Here is a 23,167-nt window from a genome sequence, read left to right as displayed (position 1 = left end):
TAAAACCGCTCAAAACTACCTATTACTTTTCAACCAATTCCGAGGATTTATCTCAGAGTCTCTACTAGCTGAAGGCTTCAATAAGATTGTTTTAGAGATCTTAACGTCTTTTTCCTCAGACCCAGTCCCTCACTTAAACACTAAAGCGTTTTATCAGTCCTTTGTCAAGTTCAGGGTCAATCTGCCATTCCCTCTCTCTTCAAAAGTGGGCCGCTAGAAAGAAATCAGAGGCCGAAATCTGCAGGTGTTAAGCCCTCTCGCGGCAGAGGCAGGAGGGAGGTTTAGCCCCAGGCCAGCGCCGCGCCCCTGACCACCAACCCCGCCCCTCCGCGCTCGGCCCCGCGTTCGCGAGCTGGCTCCGGGCCAAGGCACTTTATCAGGCCCACCTTGCGCGGCCCGGGCGGCTCCCCCGGCCAGCAGGGGGCGGCCGGGCTCCGCGCACCCGGGCCAGGAGGGGACGCCCCCGGCGGAGGAAGTGCCGAACTCGGGCCAGCTCGCCCGGAGCTCTGGCGGCGGCGGCGGGAAGCGGCCTCCTCGTCGGGTCCTCCCCCGCAGGCCAGCCCCCCGGACCTCTTCCCGCCCCGCGCGGCTGCCGCAGCGGCCGGTTCCGGGTCCTGTGACCCGTCAGGCGGTGGCGCGGGCGCACGGCCGGCCTCGGGGACGTTGCGACGGCCGGCGGGGGCTCCGCGAGCGCGCGGGGACAGCGCGACAGGGCGGGGGCCCCGGCGCGGAGCCCGAGCTCGCGGGAAGGGGGGGCGGCCGGCTTGAGCGGGGCCGGCGCTCATGGCGGGCGGGGGACCCGGGGACCCGGGCCAGGGGGCGGCGGGGGCCGCCGCGCCCGAGACCCGCGAGCACCTCTTCAAGGTGCTGGTCATCGGTGAGCTCGGCGTGGGCAAGACCAGCATCATCAAGCGCTACGTCCACCAGCTCTTCTCCCAGCACTACAGGGCCACCATCGGGGTGGACTTCGCCCTCAAGGTCCTCAACTGGGACAACCGGACGCTGGTGCGCCTGCAGCTCTGGGACATCGCGGGTAAGCGGCGGGCGGTGGGCTCAGTAGGGAGCCGGCGGCCACTGGGCTCCGCTCAGTCTCCTGTCCTCTTTCTCCGTCCTCAGCCTTTCTCTGTCCTCATGACCTGAGCCGAAGGCAGACACTTAACCGACTGAGCCACCCAGGCGTCCCCAGGTTCCTTTTTAGAATGTTTGTCATCACGCACCTTAGATCTGAGACCCTTCTTTGTGAGTGAAACTCCATTCTTCAGATACGGTGCTCTTCTCCTAGGCCAGGCCCTTCCAAGCCCCTCCTCCGAAGGTGAAGATTTGCGAAGGTTGCTCTTGAATCCTTCCTCCTTACCTAAACCAACACCTAGCCCCACTCCTGGACCCCTCTCCACCCTACACCCCAATATATTGTTTCTCTGTCATTTGCTTTCAGTTGCCATTTAGGAGCACAATACCCCTCTTTGAGAGGGTACTTATCTCCTTGCTTTAATTTATGAAAACTTGAACTCTGGTGGGGTGGGTGGGCATTTAAAAAGATGTTAACTTTGGAAAGCTTAAATATGGAAGTGATACCAAAAGTTACCCTGTTCAGTCATTGCTGGTAAGAAGCTCAGTTTGCGATAGAGAATTTTTATGGGAGAAAGTTCAGAGCTGGAGAGACCATTCTTCATCTTACAGATGCATCAGCCTTAGACGATTTGGTCACCCAGCTGGTAGCAGAGTGGGGGGGATGATGACATAGGTCTGTCTGCTAGGTAGTGCTCTTTTCATCAACAGCTTATTCCATATGAGAAAGTATTGAAGAATTAGAACCTATATACGCACTTATTTAAGAACAGACTTTTCTGCCTCAGATATGAGAATAAATTTATATATGTCAGTTCCTCAGAGAAAGGGGGATGATCAGCCCTGGGCTCAGCTTTTTTTTTCTTTTGGTTACAGAAAACCAAAAGTTCGTTTGAAGAGTCATCTTTTGAAGCCAGAGGCTTCTTTTGAAATACTTCCTGCTGTTTCACAGAACACTTAGGAATACTAGTATTGCTTCTTGACAAGGTCGTAAATTCTAAAGGTTGCCTTACCATGTGATAGTCATTCTCCAGGAATCTTCAGTGTAGCTGTAGATTTCCATGAAGATGATTTTAAACCCCCACCTAGGAGGGTTGTTGACTTTGCCTTATTCTTCTTGTAAAATAATATCATATTTAGCTATTAAATTATCATTGGGCCTCACTGCAGGTAAATAAAAGATTTTATTGGCACATTTGTGTTTTTAAGCTTCACGCAAAAATACTTCTATTTGGAGACTTGGGAAAGCAAAATCATGAGTAATTTTCTCCCTGGGTATCACCTCTTCCCTTTTTTTGTCCACCTTGAACAGACCTATGCAGCCAGGAAGGGGACATAGTCTTGTCAGACTCTGGTACGTATTGGCCTAGATGGAATGTGCTTGCACTTTTGCCTAAATCCAAAGACTGAGCTTTGCCAGGAAGGAAAGCAAGATGTTAAGATCTCTAACGGGGATTCCTGGATGCGAGATACCATTCAGCAAGTACACACCAGATGTTAATAAGATTTGAGGTAAACTAATGAGGTAATTAGAAATTACTAGGCTCACCTTATAAATAAGATTTTCAGAGATGGGATCTTAATATATAAGGAAGCTGCCACAAAAATAATTTGGCTTTCACTTGAGGTTTAGAGAGTACGTTTGCTTTGAATATTTGACCTGTTAGTGAATCCTAGCTCATACCATTTGAATTAAGTCGTAATGATGTAATGAAGGCAAATTGAAGGCCACTCCAGAAAGTTCCCCAGGGCTAAACATATTTGCCTTATGTAGTAACCCATTGAATCATATTGAATCCTCAAAGGATAGAAATATTCCTTTATTGCAAAACAGTAGGTAGAACTGGTCAGTTGATATGACTAACTTAAAGTGTGGTGCTATTACTAGTTTTTTTGTCGTGGCTTTAGAGATGAGAAAGTTGGTAAAGGAATTACATTGAGTCTATATACTTGGAAACTTTGGCAAGTAGAACAGGTGGGAGTTGTCCAGACATTTCCATAAATGTGGCCAAGCAGTTTCAGCTGAACTCTTCAGATCAGGAACCATAGTGACTCTTGGGTACGGGCCTTCGGAATGCTTTTTTATTGTGTGAAATGAATGTAGCTTTAAAATCCAGATGTAATTCATTACAATTTTTGTGTTAGGCAACTGTCCCTTACTTCACACCTGTTTTGAGATTGCTTTTTTTTTTTTGAGATTTTATTTATTTATTTGACAGAACACAAGCAGGCAGAGGGAGAGGGAGAAGCAGGCTCTCTGCTGAGCAGGGAGCTGGACATGGGGCTTGATCCCAGGACCCTGGGATCATGACCTGAGCCGAAGACAGCTGCTTAACCGACTGAGCCACCCAGGCGCCCCTTGAGATTGCTGTTAACACATTAACTGAAATATACTAAATTACTGAAGTCGTCAATAAAATTTTAAGAAGTTTAATAATACTATTAAGATGTAGCAAGAGATGTCTCTAAGCTTCCTTTTGTTGTTATTACATAAATTAACCCATTTATCATAGGCCAGCAATGTCTTAAATGGTGGAGCTTCTACTGGTCTCCCAATTCCTACGGTCGTCTGGTGGTCGACTTTACTGGGCTATAGGTCCAGGCACCACTGGCTACTGTTTTCATGCAGGAACCACAGTGCCAGATGCCCGCAGCTCATCTTTTCATGTTGGTTTTGCCACAGAAGGAGCAAGTATACTTGGCGTCCTGGCTTATTTCAATTTTCTTCACCATATTCCTGATGGGCCCATATTTACCAGCAATTTCAGCCTTCTTGGTGCATTTTGTTTGCCATGTCACTGCAAACTAGGTTATTTCCCAGAGCAGAATCCGATCCGCGCTTTCATATGTATTATAGGTGAAGTAGTATTTGGCTTACTACTTATTATAACTTTATTAGCAACTATAGAATTTTCCAGGTCGGTTGAATGGCTGGTCTAGACTAAATCTTTAAAAGAAAGAAACCAGTTTGTCCATTTAGATCTAATACAGTGTAGTCTTCCTGTATTTGTTGAAGTGATTTACTTTTGCAGGAGAGGCAAAATTTTATCCCTCCCTTTTTAGAGTTTTCAGCGGGGCCTGAAAATTATATTGATGCCAGACAGATTAACAGCAGAAATTTATTTCACATACGTTTTCTCTGACACGGGAGCCCTCATAAGAAAATGAACACCCAAAGAAGTGGCAAAACCTAGGTGCTTTTATACCAGGTTGAACGAGGAGAAGGAATTGTGGAAAAATAACTAATATGGGGAAGCTAAAGGAAAATAAGAGTTACTTTATAAAGTCTGTTTGTAGAGACATCTCTCCGCTTTGACTCCCATCCCTGGTGATAAGAATGTTTCTTTCCTCCTAGAAAAGAGAGGACATCTCTCACATGAGAGTATTCTCATCTGCTTTGAGGGAGAAAAAGGGGAGATTAGAGCACCCTTCTTAAACCTGCTCTTTTTCAAGTGCCTTTAGTTCAAAATAATCCTTATGCCAAAGTGGCATTTTTTGAGGAACTGATCTCTTCTGCCACCTTTCACTTTTTAGAATCAGTATTTCTATATAAAATAATCTGAATGGATAACACTCCTTTGGGCCCAAGAACAGATCAGGAACCTTCTATTCAGAAGTTCCTCTAAATATTATTTACCTAGAGCATAAAATGCTTGGTTGGAAGACATTATAAATTATATAAAGCATACTTAGATTCACTTTTTATTGTTTTGATTCCCATCCTAAATTAGAACATGGATCCTACTTCCCTTGTTCCATCTTCTACATTGACAGTCCCTGTACCTCATGGCCTGTTCTTGCCTGCTTTCATAACTCTCCTATAACCCACATGAACAAGAATCTGGAATATTATCTCGGATGCTTTCTTGACCTTCAATGTATCTATTAGTCAAGAATTATTAATATTCGGGTTTCTTCTAAATATGAAGAAGCATTGCTCTGAGGAATTAGATTTGTAATCTCCATCTTAAACACCAACTATTACAATGACTTTCCAATTACTTAATAACTCATTTAAACGGATTTTTAAAAATCTTCATTATATCTGACTTTTGTATAATCTCGCCATCCTCAGCCTTACGCAGACTCAACTGCTGTGCTGAATTACACGTGAAGTCTACCATCCCATTTTACATCTTTAAATCTTCCTCAGTTCATGAGTCCGGAGACATCTTTGGGTGCCCCAGTCTGGACTTTGCACCCACAATTGCCCAGGCAGGATGGGCAGCGTTAACAGCGTATTTCTGTTACTGCACGTGGAAATTCTCCTGATAATGATATGCTTTTTGCCTTTCCTTTTTTTTTTTTTAATTAATATGTTACCTTTCTCAGTTGCCTCAGTTGTCCCACATAGGCTGAAAAGTGCCCATGTTAGCGGTAGAGAGAGGGGGACATTGATAAAAACCACTAAAACTTGACCTTTTTTCCCAACCATTTTCCTAATCATTCTATTGTTTGAATTGAAGATCTTGAAGGCTTTTAGAGATCCCATAGCCTAAATACAGAGAAGTGTCGTAACTTGACCAAGAGAACACAGATAATCAATGGCACTGTACAGAGACATGTCTCATGACTCTGAGATATGAAAACAAGCTTTTAATAGTGTAGCGGATTCTGGGTTCACTGGTGTCAAAACAGTCTAAAGATTGTTGTCGAACAGTTTAACAGACTCTTGTCTAAATTTGCAAATGTTCTGGTCATTCTTACAGTAGCTCATATGACTCCTACTTTATACCCATTGTAATAATTACCATCTCTTTATGTTATCAATCCAGAATTTCCAGTTATACTTTTTTTTTTTTAAAGATTTTATTTATTCATTTGAGAGAGAGTGAAAGTGAGAGGTGTCACAGAGGGAGAAATAGACTCGCCGCTGAGCGGAGAGCCCAACATGGGGCTCGATCCCAGGACCCTGAGATCATGACCTGAGCTGAAGGCAGATGCTTAACCCACTGAGCCACCCAGGCGCCCCCAGTTACACTCTTCTTAATTAACACAGAACTTCCAGCATAGATACTTTTTGATCGGCTCCATCATTTTTGGGGAGCATTTTGAAAGACTGTTTCCACAGTGTGGACTTTCTGGAGATAACAAAGCCATTTTATTGATATATACTTGCAGAGCACACCCTGGAAAAGCACGGTAATAATTATAGATGTTTGCATGGTCTACTCTGATCTCACTTTTTAAACCTTTAAGCCGTGCATTATTGTAGAGAGGCAGTGTTACTTTCAAATGTATTTTAGGAGAAATTTTATCCATTATGTATATGTTCTCTTGACCTTCTGATTTTCTTAAGCTTCTGATATGGAAATTTCAATGATTCTTATTCTGTTTTAAGGCATACCCAGGATTTTGTTTTTATCAGGTGTGGTAAGGCCAACACACCAGATCATCATCACTGAAAAGATGGTTTGTTATTCATAGTTCCCAAGAGAAGGGAGCATGCTGCCCTAAACAGGGCCACATGGGGAAGCACCGGGGTTGGTCAAGAGGCAGAAGGAGCAAGGGAAGAGCATGGGCTGGGCTTTATTGTAGTTTTTGCAGGAAGGAATGGACAAGACAGCATAGGCAAGCTGAGTAAGCTTAGGGTTGGTTAGTTTGGAATATTTGAGTGGGCGTTGGGCTATAGGGGTGGTCTCTGGTGGTTTAGTACCCGGCCATGGATGATTTAGGGCAGGCGGATAGTCTGCTAGACTGCAGGAGCCTAAAAAGGGAGGCAGATGGGTGGTGAGGACTCTGGATTGGTTGGTTTGCTTATCAAAGATGTGCTTTCAGCAAGTGGTTTGCTGTCTGTCTCTAAGAACTAGCTAGCTGGAAGGGGCAGTCCCTCCACTGGTCCCCAAGGCCCCAAGATGTCAAAGCATTATAAAATATAGAAAATAAAAAACAATGACTGATCCATATTTCTAGGCATTTGTTAGAAAAGATTGAGAGATGAAAGAAAGTGCTCTTCCAAAGAAGAAAACTTTGAAAGCCTTAGATTTGTAGGCTGAGGATAGCATATCCTTAAACTGGTGATGATTTCACACTTAATCAACACTTAAGTAGTAGAGAGTGGACTAAGTCGACAAGTTTAGGTTGTGTTGTGGTTGCAGAGATCTCCTGGAGGGGGAGAACAGTGCAGACATATAAATGGAGGGGGGTGGTGGAATTCTGCAGGGTGAGGTAAAAGATCAAGATAAAAGTGCTTTAGAATTCTATTCAATTATATTTTCAAAAGTGCTTTTTATAACCAAGGAGGCTAGACACATAATTTCTTCACTCTTCTTTTGAGAAAGAAGAGCCACATAAAAATAAATGGATAGTAGGGGTTTAGTTTAAGGATCTCTGACAGTTGGCCTTACATTCTCTTCTTCCCCATTCTTTCCACTCACTTCTCTTTTTTTTTTTTTTTAAAGATTTTATGTATTTGACAGAGAGCGCGCGCACAGGCAGGGGGAGCGGCAGAGGGAGAGGGAGAAGCAGGCTCTCTGCCGAGCAGGGAGCCCAATGTGGGGCTTGATCCCAGGGCCCTGAGTTCATGACCTGAGCCTAAGACAAATGCTTAATGGACTGAGCCACTCAGGTGCCCCATAAAATGCAGATTCTTTAGCATCAACTGTGTCAATCGATTTGGCTACCTCTGACAAACATCCCTATGCATCGTGATTTTAACAAAGAGTTTTATTCTCTCACCTGGTAAGCCTGTGGTTGGGCAGTCCACAGCTGCTGAGCAGAACCCTAAAGTCCTCATGGACTGAAGCTGACATGGCACTGCCCAGCTATGCCTTGGTCATAGTCTTCGTCTTTGTGGTCCAAGCAGATGTGCATGCCTTGCTGTGAGGACTGCTGGGAAATCTAGGGCCTTTTTTTTTTTTTTTAATTGGACTCAACTGCTTCCCCAAGTAAAATTCTGTGAGGGGATAATGGAATAGACCACTACCAATTCTCCATACTTACCAAATTAGAATTCCTAGAGGTAGGGCCTGGAAATTTGCAACTACCAAGCACTACGTGCAATCTGATTTCTACTAAAGTTGAGGAGAAGTTGTTCTGTCATTGGCTTTGCTGCACCCTGGGGATAGGTTGATCCTCTCACCTCACTCAAGGAGTTCTCCGCTTAACGGGGCAAACATGCCTGCTCCCCGTGTTCCCTCACGCTCACCTTCCATGACCCCGGAGTTCTTCTCGATTTCACATCACCTCCTCCTCGTCTGTGTGCCTATCTCAAGAGCCTCCCTCTGAGGGTAGTGTATGGATACAAGAGCATTTACAGGACAGAGATGGCACATTTCTTGCTCTTGTTGAATAACTAGGTAAGAAAGGAAAAAGCTAATATCTTAAACTTTTAAAACTACTTATGACTTTGAACACAAATCAAAAAGATATTTTGATTTTATTCCTTGTTTCAGATTGATTAAAGTCAGCCATTCTTTTTATAGTCCCACAGAATAAGACCTTACACAGTGGCTGAATACCACAAAAGCCCAGTCATCTTAAGGTAGCAAAAAGAGAAATCCAGAGTCTGAGTTGATCGGGGAATAGGTAATTTTGAGAACTACTGAGTATTACCACCGCTACCATCTCGAAAGCAGTTTATTTTCCTTTTAATTTAGGTGTTTTCCTGTTTTGTTTCTGTATTCAGTTTGTTACTCTTTTGTTTGACAAACCCAAGACCGATTATGACATCACATTGTTGCCTATATCGTGGTATAAAAAATTTTAATGGATAATTATCCTTTTAGAACTGATGACTGGATTTATTTTTATTTATTTTTAAAGGTTTTATTTATTTATTTGAGAGAGAGAGAGAGAGGGCACAGAGGGAGAAGGAGACTCCCCACTGAGCAGGGAGCCTGATGTGGGGCTCGATCCCAGGACCCTGGGATCATGACCTGAGCCAAAGGCAGACGCTTAACCAACTGAGCCACCCAGGTGCCCCTGATGACTGGATTGAAATGAAATTTGACTTGGTCTTGATCTATTGGCCTTCTAACACAAGTTTGTTAGCAGTGCTTCATCTCTAAACTGCACAATGAGATTTAAGGATTTTTTTTTTAAAGGAGTTTACAAGCACTAATTAGAAACTATACTTTTCCGGGGCGCCTGGCTGGCTCAGTTGGTTAAGCAACTGCCTTCGGCTCAGGTCATGATCCTGGAGTCCCGGGATCGAGTCCTGCATCGGGCTGCCTGCTCAGCGGGGAGTCTGCTTCTCCCTCTGATCCTCCCCCTCTCATGCTCTCTGTCTCCCATTCTCTCTCTCAGATAAATAAATAAAAAATCTTTAAAAAAAACAAACAAACAAACAAACACTATACTTTTCCTCTGGATCACCTTGAGTAAGACTATGTAGCTCAGTGATTCTCGGTGGGAAAGGGTAAGCATTTCTACTTGGAATACTAAACACCAGTTGTCTCATTACTTTGATTTGTGTTTCATGGTGAAATTTATATTTTGAGTTTCAAATAATGCGAGGAAATATTTAGGTTATTTATCAAATGAGGTCATGAACATAAAATATTGAGATGAACATTAAAAAACTAAACAAAGGGAATGATTAAAATCACAAAAGAGAGTATCTCTGGCCTCTCTTTCCGGTAACCATTCAGAATGTAGTCCTTTCCTTTTCAAACACTGAGAAGAAATACTTTCCTTTTGGAAATTTACATATAAAGAAAGAAGGCAAATTATTTTGTGGTTTTCTTTTCCTTAATTCAATTATGTATTTTTGGAAATATGTTACCTCAACTCCTTTTCAAGTCATTAGTGTTGGATACTCCCAAATACTACATAAGCATTTTGATCTTTTTGCCACCATATATACCTTAAGCTTCATCCACTTGGGTATATAAGTTGTGCATCTTTAAATATCTTTGAGCCTAGATGACTAGCACTGTGCTTTTTCTTCATTCTCATTGCCATGATGTCTAGTTATAATAAAGGTTCCCTCTTCTAGAAGAGGAAGTAACAGAATTTTTTAAAAGATAAAACATTTTAGAGTCCTTTGGAATATTTCGGCAGTCTGCCCACAGCAGAGGCTGCCCTAGTATTGGGGTAACTAAAGCACTCAGCACTGGAGCATTGCCCATAGCTGCTATGGTCAAGCCCTAGGAGACTTAGAGAAAGGGTTTCCCTTGTGCGATAGGGCTGTGCTATCCTTGAGGAGAGTCGTCCTAGGCCCATGGCACTGCCTTGGGTCTGTTTGGAAACATGGGACATGGAGCAACATGTACTCCAGAAAGTCTTTGGCTAACAGATTGGACAGCACATTGGATAATAGATAACTTGGGAATTGGAGTAATTTCTTCTCCCTGGGATTTTATTTTCTCATCTATAAAACAAGAGAGGTTGGACTAGATGATAAGGGGTATCCTCTTTCAGTTACAATGTTGTCCATCTAAGTGTTGGTCAGGAAGGCATGAAAGTGGTCCCTCCTCCTCCAGTAAGAAATGACTACAGCACTGGTTAAAGAAGGTGGTGTTGCTTAGAATCTCCCCACCCTGTTTGAGCTACTTCCTATTTAGAGGAAGATCTCCCAGGTCCTGCTGAGTTTTTATATTGCCATAAGCTTTAACTCTACACACACATACACACATAAACTCCATGAAACAAAACTCATGCATCTGTCTTTGTATTTAATAACTGCAGACATCTCTACCCTGTCCTCTCCTGTCCTGGGACACAACCCAGGAGCAGTCAGCATGGTAGGAATTCCCTGCATTTTATTTACATATTTATGTAAAGTAGAATCCAAGAAAAATAAAGTTTTCTTGGACTGAACTTAGAATGGCTGATTGGCTACTTCCCAGAGAGTATTCTTTATATTTTTTTGTCTAAAATTAAGAAAAAATAATTCTAGGATTCTTCAGAATTCCTGTGCAATTTAATGTAAATATGAAAGTTTTTTCCATTAATTTGGTCCTTAGCCCTTTTTTAAACTTAGGGCTAACTCCCAAAGCGTTGTGAGAGGGAAGTAGTACAATGCATCATTTTTTTTTTTAAGATTACTTATTTATTTATTAGAGAGCTTGTGCATGAGCGGGGGGGAGGGGCAGAGGGAGAGGGAGAAGCAGACTCCCTGCTGAGCGGGGAGCCCGACCTGGGGCTCTATCCTAGGACCCTGAGGTCATGACCTGAGCTGAAGGCAGACGCTTAACCAACTGAGCCACCCAGGCGCCTCAGAATGCAGCATTCTCATGGGGAAGACTCAGCACTGTTGGAAGTTGTATCTACAAGTTAAATATGTGAAGCTGTTGTGTCCAAGTAAGCATCTGAATGGCATTTCTTGATAAGAAACAACTAATAAGATTAGTTTACATACCTCTCTGAATAGCATCCCTTTGTATGCTACCATAATATACTCTTCGTATCTCTGATTACACCTAACACACCATGGTATCAGTGTGTCTGTTCCCTCAAATAGACTGTGAGCTCCTTAGGAGAAGAAATCATATGCATTGTTCCGTGATGTTCACCAGTGTCCAGCATAGTGCCTGGTACATGGAAGGAACCTAATACATATTTTTTAGTGGAAATCAAATCTAGATACGAGGTAAAAAAAAATATTTGGGAGTTGTATCAGTCAGGATAGACTAGGTTATGTTGGGGTTCCAACAACATTCATATGTCAGTGGTTTAAGATAATTCTTCCTCACTCTTTCTGCATGTCCATAGTGAGGGCAGAGGTTGGGGTGGAGGGAAGGATGTGAGGGCAGTTTTGCATTGGAGCTACCAGAAGACTCAGGCTAACAGAGGCTCTACCATCTCTTGGTGCTGTCATCTCAAAATTAGGGTTCAAGCCTGCTGCAGCAGGACAAGGACACTGTTACCCAAGTGATTCTGCTTAGAAATGACACTTCTGTTTACATTTCATGGGCCAAGACTAGTTCGTAGCCACTCCTAATTTAGTGGGGGCAGAAGAGTGTGATCCTTCATCTAGAAGTGGAGGAGAATGGAATATTTGTGAGCAGTAGTTTTGTTTTCCACTATAGTTCTTTCTTTTAGGCAATAAGAAGGGAATGGATAAAATTACCCAGAGAGTAATAATAACAAAGTTATGGGATGCAACTCTTACTCTAGTAGCAAAGTTTCCTTTATTTTCTAGTTTAACAGCTGGAAGAGTTTAACGTATCTCTGCATTCCAACCTTTGAAACCAACATAGTTAAATCTAGATTTTACCTTGTTAGTTTTTTTTTGGAGAACAGCTCTTAAATTTATGTTAAGATTATTATTTTCAATGAATTCATTGTATCTTTCTCTATTCTGTAATTAAATTTAATGTATTTTAGAAATGTGTGGTTTTTACTTGTTTTGACCAGTTCAGGAATATCTCTGAAGCGGTAGTGGATTACTTCAGAATTTTTAAAAAAGGAGATGATGAACTCAGTAAAATAGGAAGTACACTTTACTATTCTGTTGGAAAGTAAGCTATTTTCCTAAATGCATGGCGTGGCCTTTTGATTCTGGATTATTTACATTTGATCCCCATTGCTGTCTGGATTCAGTGATTGCAGAATCTTTAGAAAATCATATTAAAGTTATCACAGAGAAACTTAAAACATCAGAAGGGAGAGCTGGGAGGGCTTAGAAGATCCCTAAAGATCCTTAAAGACACTTCACTTACTTGGCAGAGAAAGTTAACATGCCTGGGGTTGCTTGACCTTTAGTGCTTGATATTTTGATTCTCTAGTATATTTGTACTTTCCTCAGGTTCATTTTCCTTTGCAGACTGTTTTCACCACTACAGTTTTCACCACTACAGCATATAACTAGTTTAAGGCTTTGCCATGTTTAGTTGCACCATTTTAAAGAGGATGCTCAGGCTTTCATCATGTAATACATTTATTGAGCACTTAATAATAATACTAGCTAACATTTACACAGTGCTTACTATGGGCCTGACATTTTACTTTTTGAACTTAAGGTCTGTGCATGTAAATTATATTTTAAGTACATGCCTTCATGAATTTTTATATAGCACTTCCAGTTCAAGGGATAGACCATCCCTCACCCCCTAGAACAGAAGTAGCAAATACTTTAGGTTTTGTAAGCCATTCATTCCTTGTTGCAACTACTCAACTCTGCCATGGTAGAATGAAAACAGATGTAGAAACCCATAAACAGATGAGGGCGACAAGATTCCGATAAAACTTTAGCCGAATTTGACCATGAATTATAGTTTGTCGTACTCTGCCCTAAAAGACTCTCAGGCAGGCATTTTACATTAAACCTTCCCAGTGAGCCTCCGAGGTAGGTATTATTTTTTATTACTTTATTGATACATAATTGACATACAACAAACTGTACAACTTGATGTTTTGCCATATGTAAACACTAGTGAAACATCACTGTAATCAAGATTGCAACCATTTCCATCACCCCAAAAGTATTTCCTCTTGCCCCTTTGTAACTCATCTCTCTGCCTTGCCGAAGACAATCATTGATGTGCTTCCTCTTACTAAGTCACTATAGTTTTTATTTTTAAGGATTTGATATAAATGTATTCATAGAGTAATACCTATTCCCTCTCTGGTCTGGCTTCTTCTACTCAGCATCATTATTTTGAGATTCATCCATTTTGTTACTTGTATCCATAGTTTGTTCCTTTCCTTTCTATTGTTATATTTCATTGTATGGATATACCATACTTTATTAATTGCTATTTTGGCTAAAAAAATAAAACGTCTATGAGCATTCACAAACATGACTTTGTGTAGACATGTGCTTTCATTTTGTTTGGGCAAATACCTAGGAGTGGAATGTGTTGGTTGTATGGTAGACATATGTTTACATTTTTAAGAAACTATCAAATTGTTTACCAAAGTGGATGTACTATTTTAAATTCTTATTCTTACCAGCAGTGTATGAGAGCTGATTGCTCCACATCTTCACCAGTCCTGGGTATAATCAGACTTTTTATTTTAGCCATTCTTGTGGGCATGAAGGGGCAGCTTGTCGTGATTTCAATTTGCCTTTCTCCAATAATTAATGATGTTGGGCATCTTTTCCTTTGCTTGTCATTGTATACATTCTTTGATAAAGTGTCCGTTCCAGTCTTTTGCTTACTTTATTAATTAGATTTTTTATCTTCTTACTTTGGAGTTTTGAGAGTTCTTTATATGTTCTGGGTATAAGTCCTTTACTAGATCTAGGATTTGCATCTTTTTTCTCCCAGGCTGTACCTCTCCTTTTCATCTGCTTGATAGTGTAATTGACACTATTTTGAGTTGCTGTATGGTGTGGTTGTTAGAAAGCACACTCTGAAACTAGCAGAGTTTTGAATCCTCACCTTGGAACCTAGGGAAAATAACTTGAGGTTTCTAAGCCACAGGGTCCACCTCAAAAATTACTTGTCATACACATTTCTGATTTTCTTATGTTTTACCAAGAAGTTTATATGAGGACAAATTTGAATATGATTTAGTATGATTGGTTGAAAGAAGTATTTTTAGGGCTTTATAAATGATTCAGTAAACAAAACAATAGTCAGTGAAGCTTAATGGTTCTTCATAACTTCTGGATTTCTATACTTTTACTAGTTTGGCACCCTACCCTCATTTCTAAATTGAAGGGATAGTCCAAAAGAGTACTTTCTTATAACTGTGAAATAATCTTATAATCTGGACTGTCTTAATGAGGCTAGTTTCTCATGTTGCCATAGTCATTTTATATTTAATAATTAAGATTTATAAAACTAAAAGTCAGTAGTATGTGCTCTCTAGTTAAAATTGAAGTCAGAACCACTTTAATGCAATCTACGTCATCTTTTTGCAGAATAGTGATATTGACTTTGTTGACCAGTTGGTATATCCTCTGTGAATTTGCCATGTGTGATTATTAAGTGTATGTTTATGGAAAATGGTACAATGTTAACTTCTTATAGATATCAGCATTGAGATTAAATAAGCTATATAATTGGCTGGTCAGATTTACCTTACCAATAAAATATGAACATGATAGTGAGGTTTCATATGTGACCATTTGTTACAATGAAGTTCGGACATCTGGATCATCATAGTACGCTTCAGATAAGCCCGTATGAGGAGCTGTCACAAACCAAATGAACTTCAAGTGTATCCATTTAAGTTTGCCTATTGTGTTCTTCCATTATTTCACTAAGCTATATCTAAAACTGTATGAAGCTATAGTAGAATTTGGAGAAGGAATATTTTTTTGTGGCTAGCTTTGCATTTATTACTCTCCATAAAATGTAGAAAACGTGTGTTTTTCATCATGTGTTTTAACAGGAAAGTGTCCTATCAGTTTTGTTTTTATCACTGGTCAGAGTTACCCATCTTAGATTTGCACTGATTGCCATTTTTCCTGAGCACTCTAGTCCATAACTTGACAGACTGAAGGTAAACGCCTTAGAAGTCAAGGCGACTACAGGATGGTTCAGAATGGCCAGCATCGTATTAACATGGGTGCGTGGGAGCCAGGAGACCCGGGCTGTAGTCCTGCCTTATGTTGTCAGTGCCGCTGGCATCCTGTCCAAGCAGCCGTCCGCGTGGATTTCATCTGTCAGATGAAGATTAGGGTCCGTCCTGTGTCAAAGAGCAAGACCAGACAGAAAGGGGATGCTTTGCAAAGTCCCATGTAGTATGTGAAGCAGGAGCATTTTCCCCAAAGTATTTAACATGTTAAATTATTTTAAAAGTATGATATTTGAAGACTCTATAGTTGATCCTTCTTTTAATCACACAGCCACATGTGCCACTTTTGTTTGTAGGTTTGCATGTGTCTGCTTTCTTGGAGGAGAGCAATCTTGCATGCGGAGTCAAAAGTGGGTGCAGGCGAGAGATGGGGAGGAAAGATGAGCTCCTTTATCTCATAGCCAGTCCTAGTCTTTTTGACTGCATTTTACCCACCGTACTTATCTTCTTCCTGCAAGCTTCATTTTCTTCTATTCTCATCTCTTCTCCCCCTCTGCCACCAGCTTTCTTTTTTCCTCTAGTAACTCTTCTCTTAGACCAGAGGGAGTGGGAGGTGGGGGAGCGATGGGCCCTATAGCTTTAAGTACTGTCATCTGGATGTTTTTTATTATTATTATTATTTTTTAAAGTTTTTATTTATTTGACAGAGCGAGAGTAGGAACACAAGCAGGGGGAGTGGGAGAGGGAGAAGCAGGCTTCCCACCGGGCAGGGAGCCCAAACATCCCAGGACTCTGGGATCATGACCTGAGCCGAAGGCAGATGCTTAACAACTGAGCCACCCAGGTGCCCCTGTCATCTGGATGTTTATGGAGCATGTGTTGGACACGCGCAGAACATAAAGCTAGTTGATTGTGTACTCAGACCCCATGATCAGTCACGTGGTTCTGTGCATCCTTCATCCCACCAGTTTCTTTGCTATGGAATGGGAGACGTGTTTATAGCACTATGCCTAGGGTCAGAGGGGTTATATCTAAATATAGACTCTGTCTGAATTATGAGCTCTTAATCTCTTATTTATTTTTAGGGCAAGAGCGGTTTGGCAACATGACCCGAGTATACTACAAAGAAGCTGTTGGTGCTTTTGTAGTCTTTGATATATCGAGAAGTTCCACATTTGAGGCCGTCTTAAAATGGAAAAGTGATCTGGATGGTAAAGTCCACCTTCCAAATGGCAGCCCTATTCCTGCTGTCCTCTTAGCTAATAAATGTGACCAAAAAAAGGATGGTGGCCAGAATCCTCCCCAGATGGACCAATTCTGCAAAGAGCATGGTTTCAGTGGATGGTTTGAAACCTCTGCAAAGGTGAGGTCTGCCTTGTGTTTGTATCTGCTCTGCTCTTAACTTGAAAATCTGAGCTGTAACTTTAAAATCTTTAGACGGGTTTATGTGAGTGGTTTTTGGGAGCCTAGAAAAAAGCAAAGTAGAGCATGGATATGTTATAGTTTCTTTGAGCGGGCAGCAGGAACGCTTTCAAAATTGGCTAATGTGGAGGTGAATAGAAGGGCAGGTTTTCCATCAAAATAAAAAATAGTTATTATTTAGAGCAAAGAACAATGACATTCTCTGAGTTGGAGCCTTTAAATGAAGCACTTCTGCAACTGGAGTTTATGGGGGGATAAAGTGTCTTGTCAAGCCCAAGCATTTTTGATTTTTACTGAAGGCTTCACGAAATATAGGGACATAGATGACACTGGTGAATGTGTGGGTCCTGTGCAGTACTAACAAAAATGGACACTGAGAGTATCAGAGAGATGTATTCAGATGATGTTTGAAGAGTTTCAGATTAATTGTGTATGAAAGAATTTGAACAAGAGGAAAGTATCAACACTTGTGACATGCTTCATGAATAGTGGAGTGAGAATTTTTTCTTTCATCTATTATGGGATACAGTGTTTTATGAAGAAAAACAGAAAACACTTAAGTTGGTTGTTAAAAATCTTGCCAGCCTAGATATATAAGAAAGCAAAGGTGAAAATCACAAGCACAAGATATTGGTGGGGAGGGAGTTTGTTGATGTGCTTTGGAAATTTCACATTATAGAGGTCAAATAACAGTCGGACTTATGTCAGAATGATGAAATGTTGGAGAAATTCTGTAATGACAAAGTCCAAACCATAAGACTGTGCATCTTAACACAGTCCCAGCATTTGGGATGCCTTCTGTGGATTTCTTGTAGGTATATATTTTTTAAAAAGCCTTTTCCTCTTAGCTAACAAATGTGACCGGGTTTATCTACTGGTCAAATTACCTACGTACGGCTAGGTTACTTTTAGCTTTACCTGAAACCCACCCTAAAAGTAGAAGATGATTTGGTGCCGCTGATGATCAGAATAAGGAAAGCAAAGCTATGAGAGACTGCACAGAAAAGCGGCTCTGGTGGTAACTGAGCAATGCTGGAGTCATCGGAAAAACTAGTGTCTGCTGGAGGCAGACGTTTTTACTCCTAAGCTAAAGGCTGTTTGTTTAAATAAATACATCCTAGAATCTTAAGATCTAGTTTCATGAAAAGTGGTGGCAGAAGAAAGTTGCAGTGCGGGGCTGGGTGCCGCGCGAGCGCTTAGCCAGGCTGGCAGGAGGAAATGGCAGGAGGGGCGGCGCCTCGTGGGGGCACGTGTCCGGGAAGCCACGCCCTCCGTCCGCGTCCGCGGAGTGTCTGTCAGGTGATTCGCTTGACGTCCCAGCTTTGTTGGGAAATAGTCCGTGGTACGTGCAGTGTTTACTAGAGCATGAGATTTGCGGGAAGAGATGCATGTATTACAGATGAAATTTCTTCTCTAAGTTTTGTTTGAATTAATCATTCAGGTAATAAATCCAAATTCGTCCCCAGAATCTAGATGGAAGATTCAGAAACAGCGTCACGTGGCGTTGTAGCTGGAGACTGGAAGTCATCAGCTTTGTTACATTTATAACAGGCTTACCTGTGGAGTGGAGAAGGAAAACAGTGGTTAATCGTAGAAGTTTCAGCTCTGTTCTGTGCTTTCCTACAAATCTATTAGCAACACCTTCTGCAGAATTTCTTCGGTAGTAATCCAGGAATGTTCCAAGAGAATAACAGTAATACGAAATTTAGGTTAAAATTTTAGTCGAGGCTTAAAGTACTGGCCGAGTGTCACTAATGCCTGTATTTCTGCGCTGGCCGGCAGCTGACTTCCCAGCTGATTTCTGCTTGAATTCCTGTGATCTGAATTTTAACGGGAGCACAGCCAAAAGACAGTCTTGAATTCATGAACTTCATCTTTTCACCTTTATGGCAAATAATGGATTTCCAATACGAAAATGTGTGACTAATTACAATATGGGATTTTCTGTTCCTAATCAATTGCTACTAAATGCGGTTAAAGAGCATTATAATTCTTTGAGATAATGGGAATGGTGGGGGCTAAATGACTTTTGGACATTCAAAGATCAATACTTTAATTAAAGTTAATACTTACCGTGGGAGTGGAGGTAAAAAAAAAAAAAAAAAAAAAGCTTGATGCTGGAAAAGATACCCGAATGAATAGCCCAAGTCTTGCAGGTTTCTCACTATCTGAGAAAGTATAGCAGATAAGGGAGATAGCTAGAATGAGCCTCATGTTGTTAGATCGAAATTGGAAAGATCAATATGAACTTAATGTTTTATATGTATGTATAAATATGTATGTTTCTGTGTTTATATGTGTGTCTATATACACATATGTATAAACTGATAAACATAGAAATTGATGTCTACGTGCCTGTGGAGGGCACATGTATATTTACTAGCTCTGCCTGCTCAGGAGCAATGACACCACAGGTCCAATGAGCTTTCTAGTCCCCAGAATTTGGTTTTTATTTTTTTATTATTTTTTAAAAGATTTTATTTATGTATTTTAGAGAGAGAGCATGAGCTGGGGAAGCAGCAGAGGCAGAAGGAGAGGGAGAGAGAATCTCAAGCAGACTCCCCACTGAGCACAGAGCCCGATGTGGGGCTCAATCTCACCACCCTAAGATCATGACCTTGAGTCGAAATCAAGAGTCAGATGCTTAGCTGACTGAGCCTCCCAGGCACCCCCAGAATTTGGTTTTTAAATACTGTTCTCCTGCAAAAAGAACAGAAGTTTAATGGAGAAATGATTGATTCCAGGATTGGTGGGACAAGGAAAGTAAAGATGCAACAGAGATATTTTGTGGTGCCAGAAATTAAGGAAACACAAAATAATGGAGACCCGTCAAAATGAAACAGGACCCTACTTATAGGAGCTCCAAAAATCCAAGACAATTTGAGCAACAAAGTAAATAACTATTGTAATGGATCTATTCCATAGAATAAAATAATAATCCATGTTAGGAATAAATGAATGAACAAGTAGAGGAGAAGAGGAAACTCTTCCTAACAGTAGAATTCCAACTAATAAATGTAGAAGGAATGATGGAAATAGATAGTTCACCTTTATTTTTTTAATTAAAAAAATTTTTTTTTAAAGATTTTATTTATTTATTTGACAGAGAGACAGCTAGAGAGGGAACACAAGCAGAGGGAGTGAGGGAGGGAGAAGCAGGCTTCCTGCCGAGCAGGGACCCCTTTGCGGGGCTCGATCCCAGGACCCTGGGATCATGACCCTAGCCGAAGGCAGACGCTTAATGACTGAGCCACCCAGGTGCCCCAGATAGTCACCTTTAATCACCATGGTAATAGCTGTTTTAGGGAAGAATTAATTGATGTTAAAGTTAGCGGGGAAAACTATGGTGAAAAATAGGATATTTCCATATTTGAGCTTACTAAGTGCAAAGGAGAAATAGTAACTATTCAGTGGAGAAGCCTGGCAGACATGACGTTAAGCAAGTGTGCCTCTCGGACGCTGAGAGGGACACATCACTTACTCCTGTCAAAAATGCATAACTTGAGTTTAATGATACGGAAACCTCAAACAAGCCCAAACTGAGGGATAGTCTCTGACCAGTATGCTGCTCCAAGAGTGTCAAGGTCATGAAAGGCAAGGTGACTGAAGAACTGTCCCAGGTTAAAGGAGACCAAGAAGACATGAGCACGAAATACAGCCAGTCACCTGGATCACAAATAGGACATTGGGACAATGGTGACATTTGAATAAGCTTCATAATTAATGCTGACACTATTATCGAATTTCCTGATTTTATCTGGAAATCTGGATATTCAGGATGTTAATATTTTAGGAATATGAGTGAAAGGTCTGTAGGAATTTTTGCTACTTTGCAACATTTTTGTGAATCTGAAATTATTTAGAAATGAAAAGTTAAATATTTTTTTAAAAAGCCCAGATTTTGATATGTGTTACTTGTGTATTTAATGACAACTAATAAATCTGTCACACAAATGTTGTGATAGCTAGTGATTCCTTAGGGTATTTTTAATGGACATCACACCTACAACATTGTTTCAGGTTAATTTACACATGACAACTAGAAGTAATAATCTGTACTCAGAGATGGGGAAACGACATGATGCATTTATCATATTTTAATGTGTGAGCCCGTTGACATTCCTCTTCATAACGTATCCTGAATGCTTGACTTAAATGTTCAAGGGCAGAAACTTTTTCATCTTAGTGCTTTCATTTATGTGAGTGGCAGCCCAGTGTGGGATGATGATTCCTTTTCAACCACTGAAGATAGTTCATTGAACCTCGGGGGCAAAAAGTTTGAGACAGGAACATCAGGAAGGGGAATCCTTTGTGAAAAGAAGAGAGTTCTGTAGCCACGTTACTCAATGGCATTGACCTCTGAGGGTGTATACCCTGTAGTGAGGAAGAAGGTGGTGGACGCCGCCTCTGACAAACTGTGCTTGTCCCATTAATACTCATGCTTTCTTCTAAGCATTAATCCTTGGAATTCATCCCGTTCATCATTTCTGCATTACAGGATAACGTAAACATTGATGAAGCAGCCCGGTTCCTCGTGGAGAATATTCTCGCAAACCAACAAAGCTTTCCAAATGAAGAAAACGACGTGGACAAAGTTAAACTGGATCAGGAGACCTTGACCGCAGAGAGCAAGTCCCAGTGTTGCTGACGTGGCTTCAGCTTCTGTCCCGCGTGCAGAATGCAGCCCGCCTGGGCGGGAGCCGGTCCTGAGAACGGATGATAAGGTGGCGGGTGTGCTGTTCTGCGAGTCCTCCCGGGGCTGCACTTTAAATGAATGCTCTGGTTTTTCTTCGGGTTGGATGAATCTTTCTCCCTGTTCGGAACGACAGTGATGGCACCCCTGGGAGCCTGCGCCCACACGGGGGTTTTCTGGTGGTTGCCATGAGTTCAGGATAATGTTTACATCCTCTGTAACATCTTTTTAAATGATGGCCCCCCCCTTACCAGCTTCCAAGTTGTGCCTCGTAGTGGTAGTGCTGGGGTGGTAAGAAGCCAGACCTGCAGTCTTTGAGCAAGGCTATGGGTCCGTGTCTTGTCTCCACAGTCCAGTCTCACTCTCCAGGGAGGCTGCAGACTCTGGTAGTCACAGAAGGCTTGAAGTTCCTCTTTTGCAGTTTTTCCTTTTTTTTTCCCCTACTTCAAACTTTAGTACTTCATGTAAAATTGTTATCCTTAAATATTATAATTTCACGAGCCCTAGCCAGCGTGGCGTGTCCTTGCCAAGGACTCAGCACGCACATGGCGCTGGGATTCTAGCTCTGGTTTGGTTGCTGGCAGTTGGAAACAATATAAATGAACATTCCTTCTCTCTCACTCCAGTTTTTTTTTTTTTTTTTTTTTTACCCCCTCTTCCTCCTGGTTGTTTATTTTTGTACCTGAGAGCCTGGCTGGTATTACTGTTGCACTTCTCTCCAACTGGAGCTAGTCTTTTCAAATCTGTATTAGTAATGATCGCAGAGAGAAGTCACTTCAAAGCATATACAATGAAAGCTGAGGTTCTGTATTATGAATTATGAAAGAAAATAGTTCATGTGTGGTTTTCTGTAAAGTTTGGGACATTTAAAGTATAGCACATGAGGAACTTAAGGCAGCCTCATAATACTTGTATTATCATTTAACCCAGTTAAGGAAAAAAATAAATATTTTGACTGAAACCTTGTTTTTGTGAATTAATATGGTTCTAGAAAGGTAAATGGGGTGTACTTTTCTGCCTTACAAAACTTTGTGTCTGTTCACTTTTTCCCTTTGTTTTTAAGGGACTTGCTTTCATCTGAAAGGTCCAACCTATTTCTTTTTTTTTAATTGTTATGTTAATCACCATACATTACCAACCTATTTCTTTCGAAGGAATTTTAAAAGTGTTTGCGACATAAGCCAGAGCTAATACAAAAGGAGGCATTGATCAAATTGTCTTATACATTATTATGAATGTGGGTAGGAAAGATCCATGCATTTATTGAGAGCAGGGGGAACAAAAACCTAGCAGGAATTGCATCTGCTCTGACAGGTGTATTCTGGGAATAAATAGTTATCATGGGTTATAAAATGTAGCTTGCTCTTCTCGTTAAATCTAAGCTTTGCCTAGGAATCACAAATGTGTTTATATGTTCTACATTTAAGTAAATAAGCTCTTTGATCTTTTGGGACATGTATTCTGTATAGAATTAGATTTTCTGAAGTTAAGGAATATAAAGAAGCCCCTTATTTAAATATCACTTACCATTTAGTTAATATAGCCACTCTTAATTGTTAAAATATATTGCATTAAATCTTGCTTTCTAAGAAACATATGTGTCATACTCTAAAATTTTTTCTGGTTTAG

General features: G+C 41.1%; 1 protein-coding gene across 1 annotated transcript; it reads left to right on the top strand.

Annotated features, from left to right (window-relative positions):
• The first annotated feature begins 783 nt into the window (after window positions 1-783).
• Window positions 784-22,499, top strand: RAB32 (RAB32, member RAS oncogene family). The gene is made up of 3 exons (XM_032407708.1): window positions 784-1,033; window positions 16,509-16,786; window positions 21,344-22,499. The coding sequence occupies exons 1-3, from the start codon at window positions 784-786 to the stop codon at window positions 21,491-21,493; spliced, it is 678 nt and encodes a 225-aa protein (XP_032263599.1). The 3' UTR covers window positions 21,494-22,499.
• Window positions 22,500-23,167: the final 668 nt, after the last annotated feature.

Source organism: Phoca vitulina, unplaced genomic scaffold, assembly GCF_004348235.1.
Source record: "Phoca vitulina isolate PV1807 unplaced genomic scaffold, GSC_HSeal_1.0 scaffold9, whole genome shotgun sequence".
Classification (NCBI taxonomy): domain Eukaryota; kingdom Metazoa; phylum Chordata; class Mammalia; order Carnivora; family Phocidae; genus Phoca; species Phoca vitulina.
The sequence above is the reverse complement of the archived record's forward strand: the minus strand, read 5'-3'. Positions and strand labels throughout refer to the sequence as shown.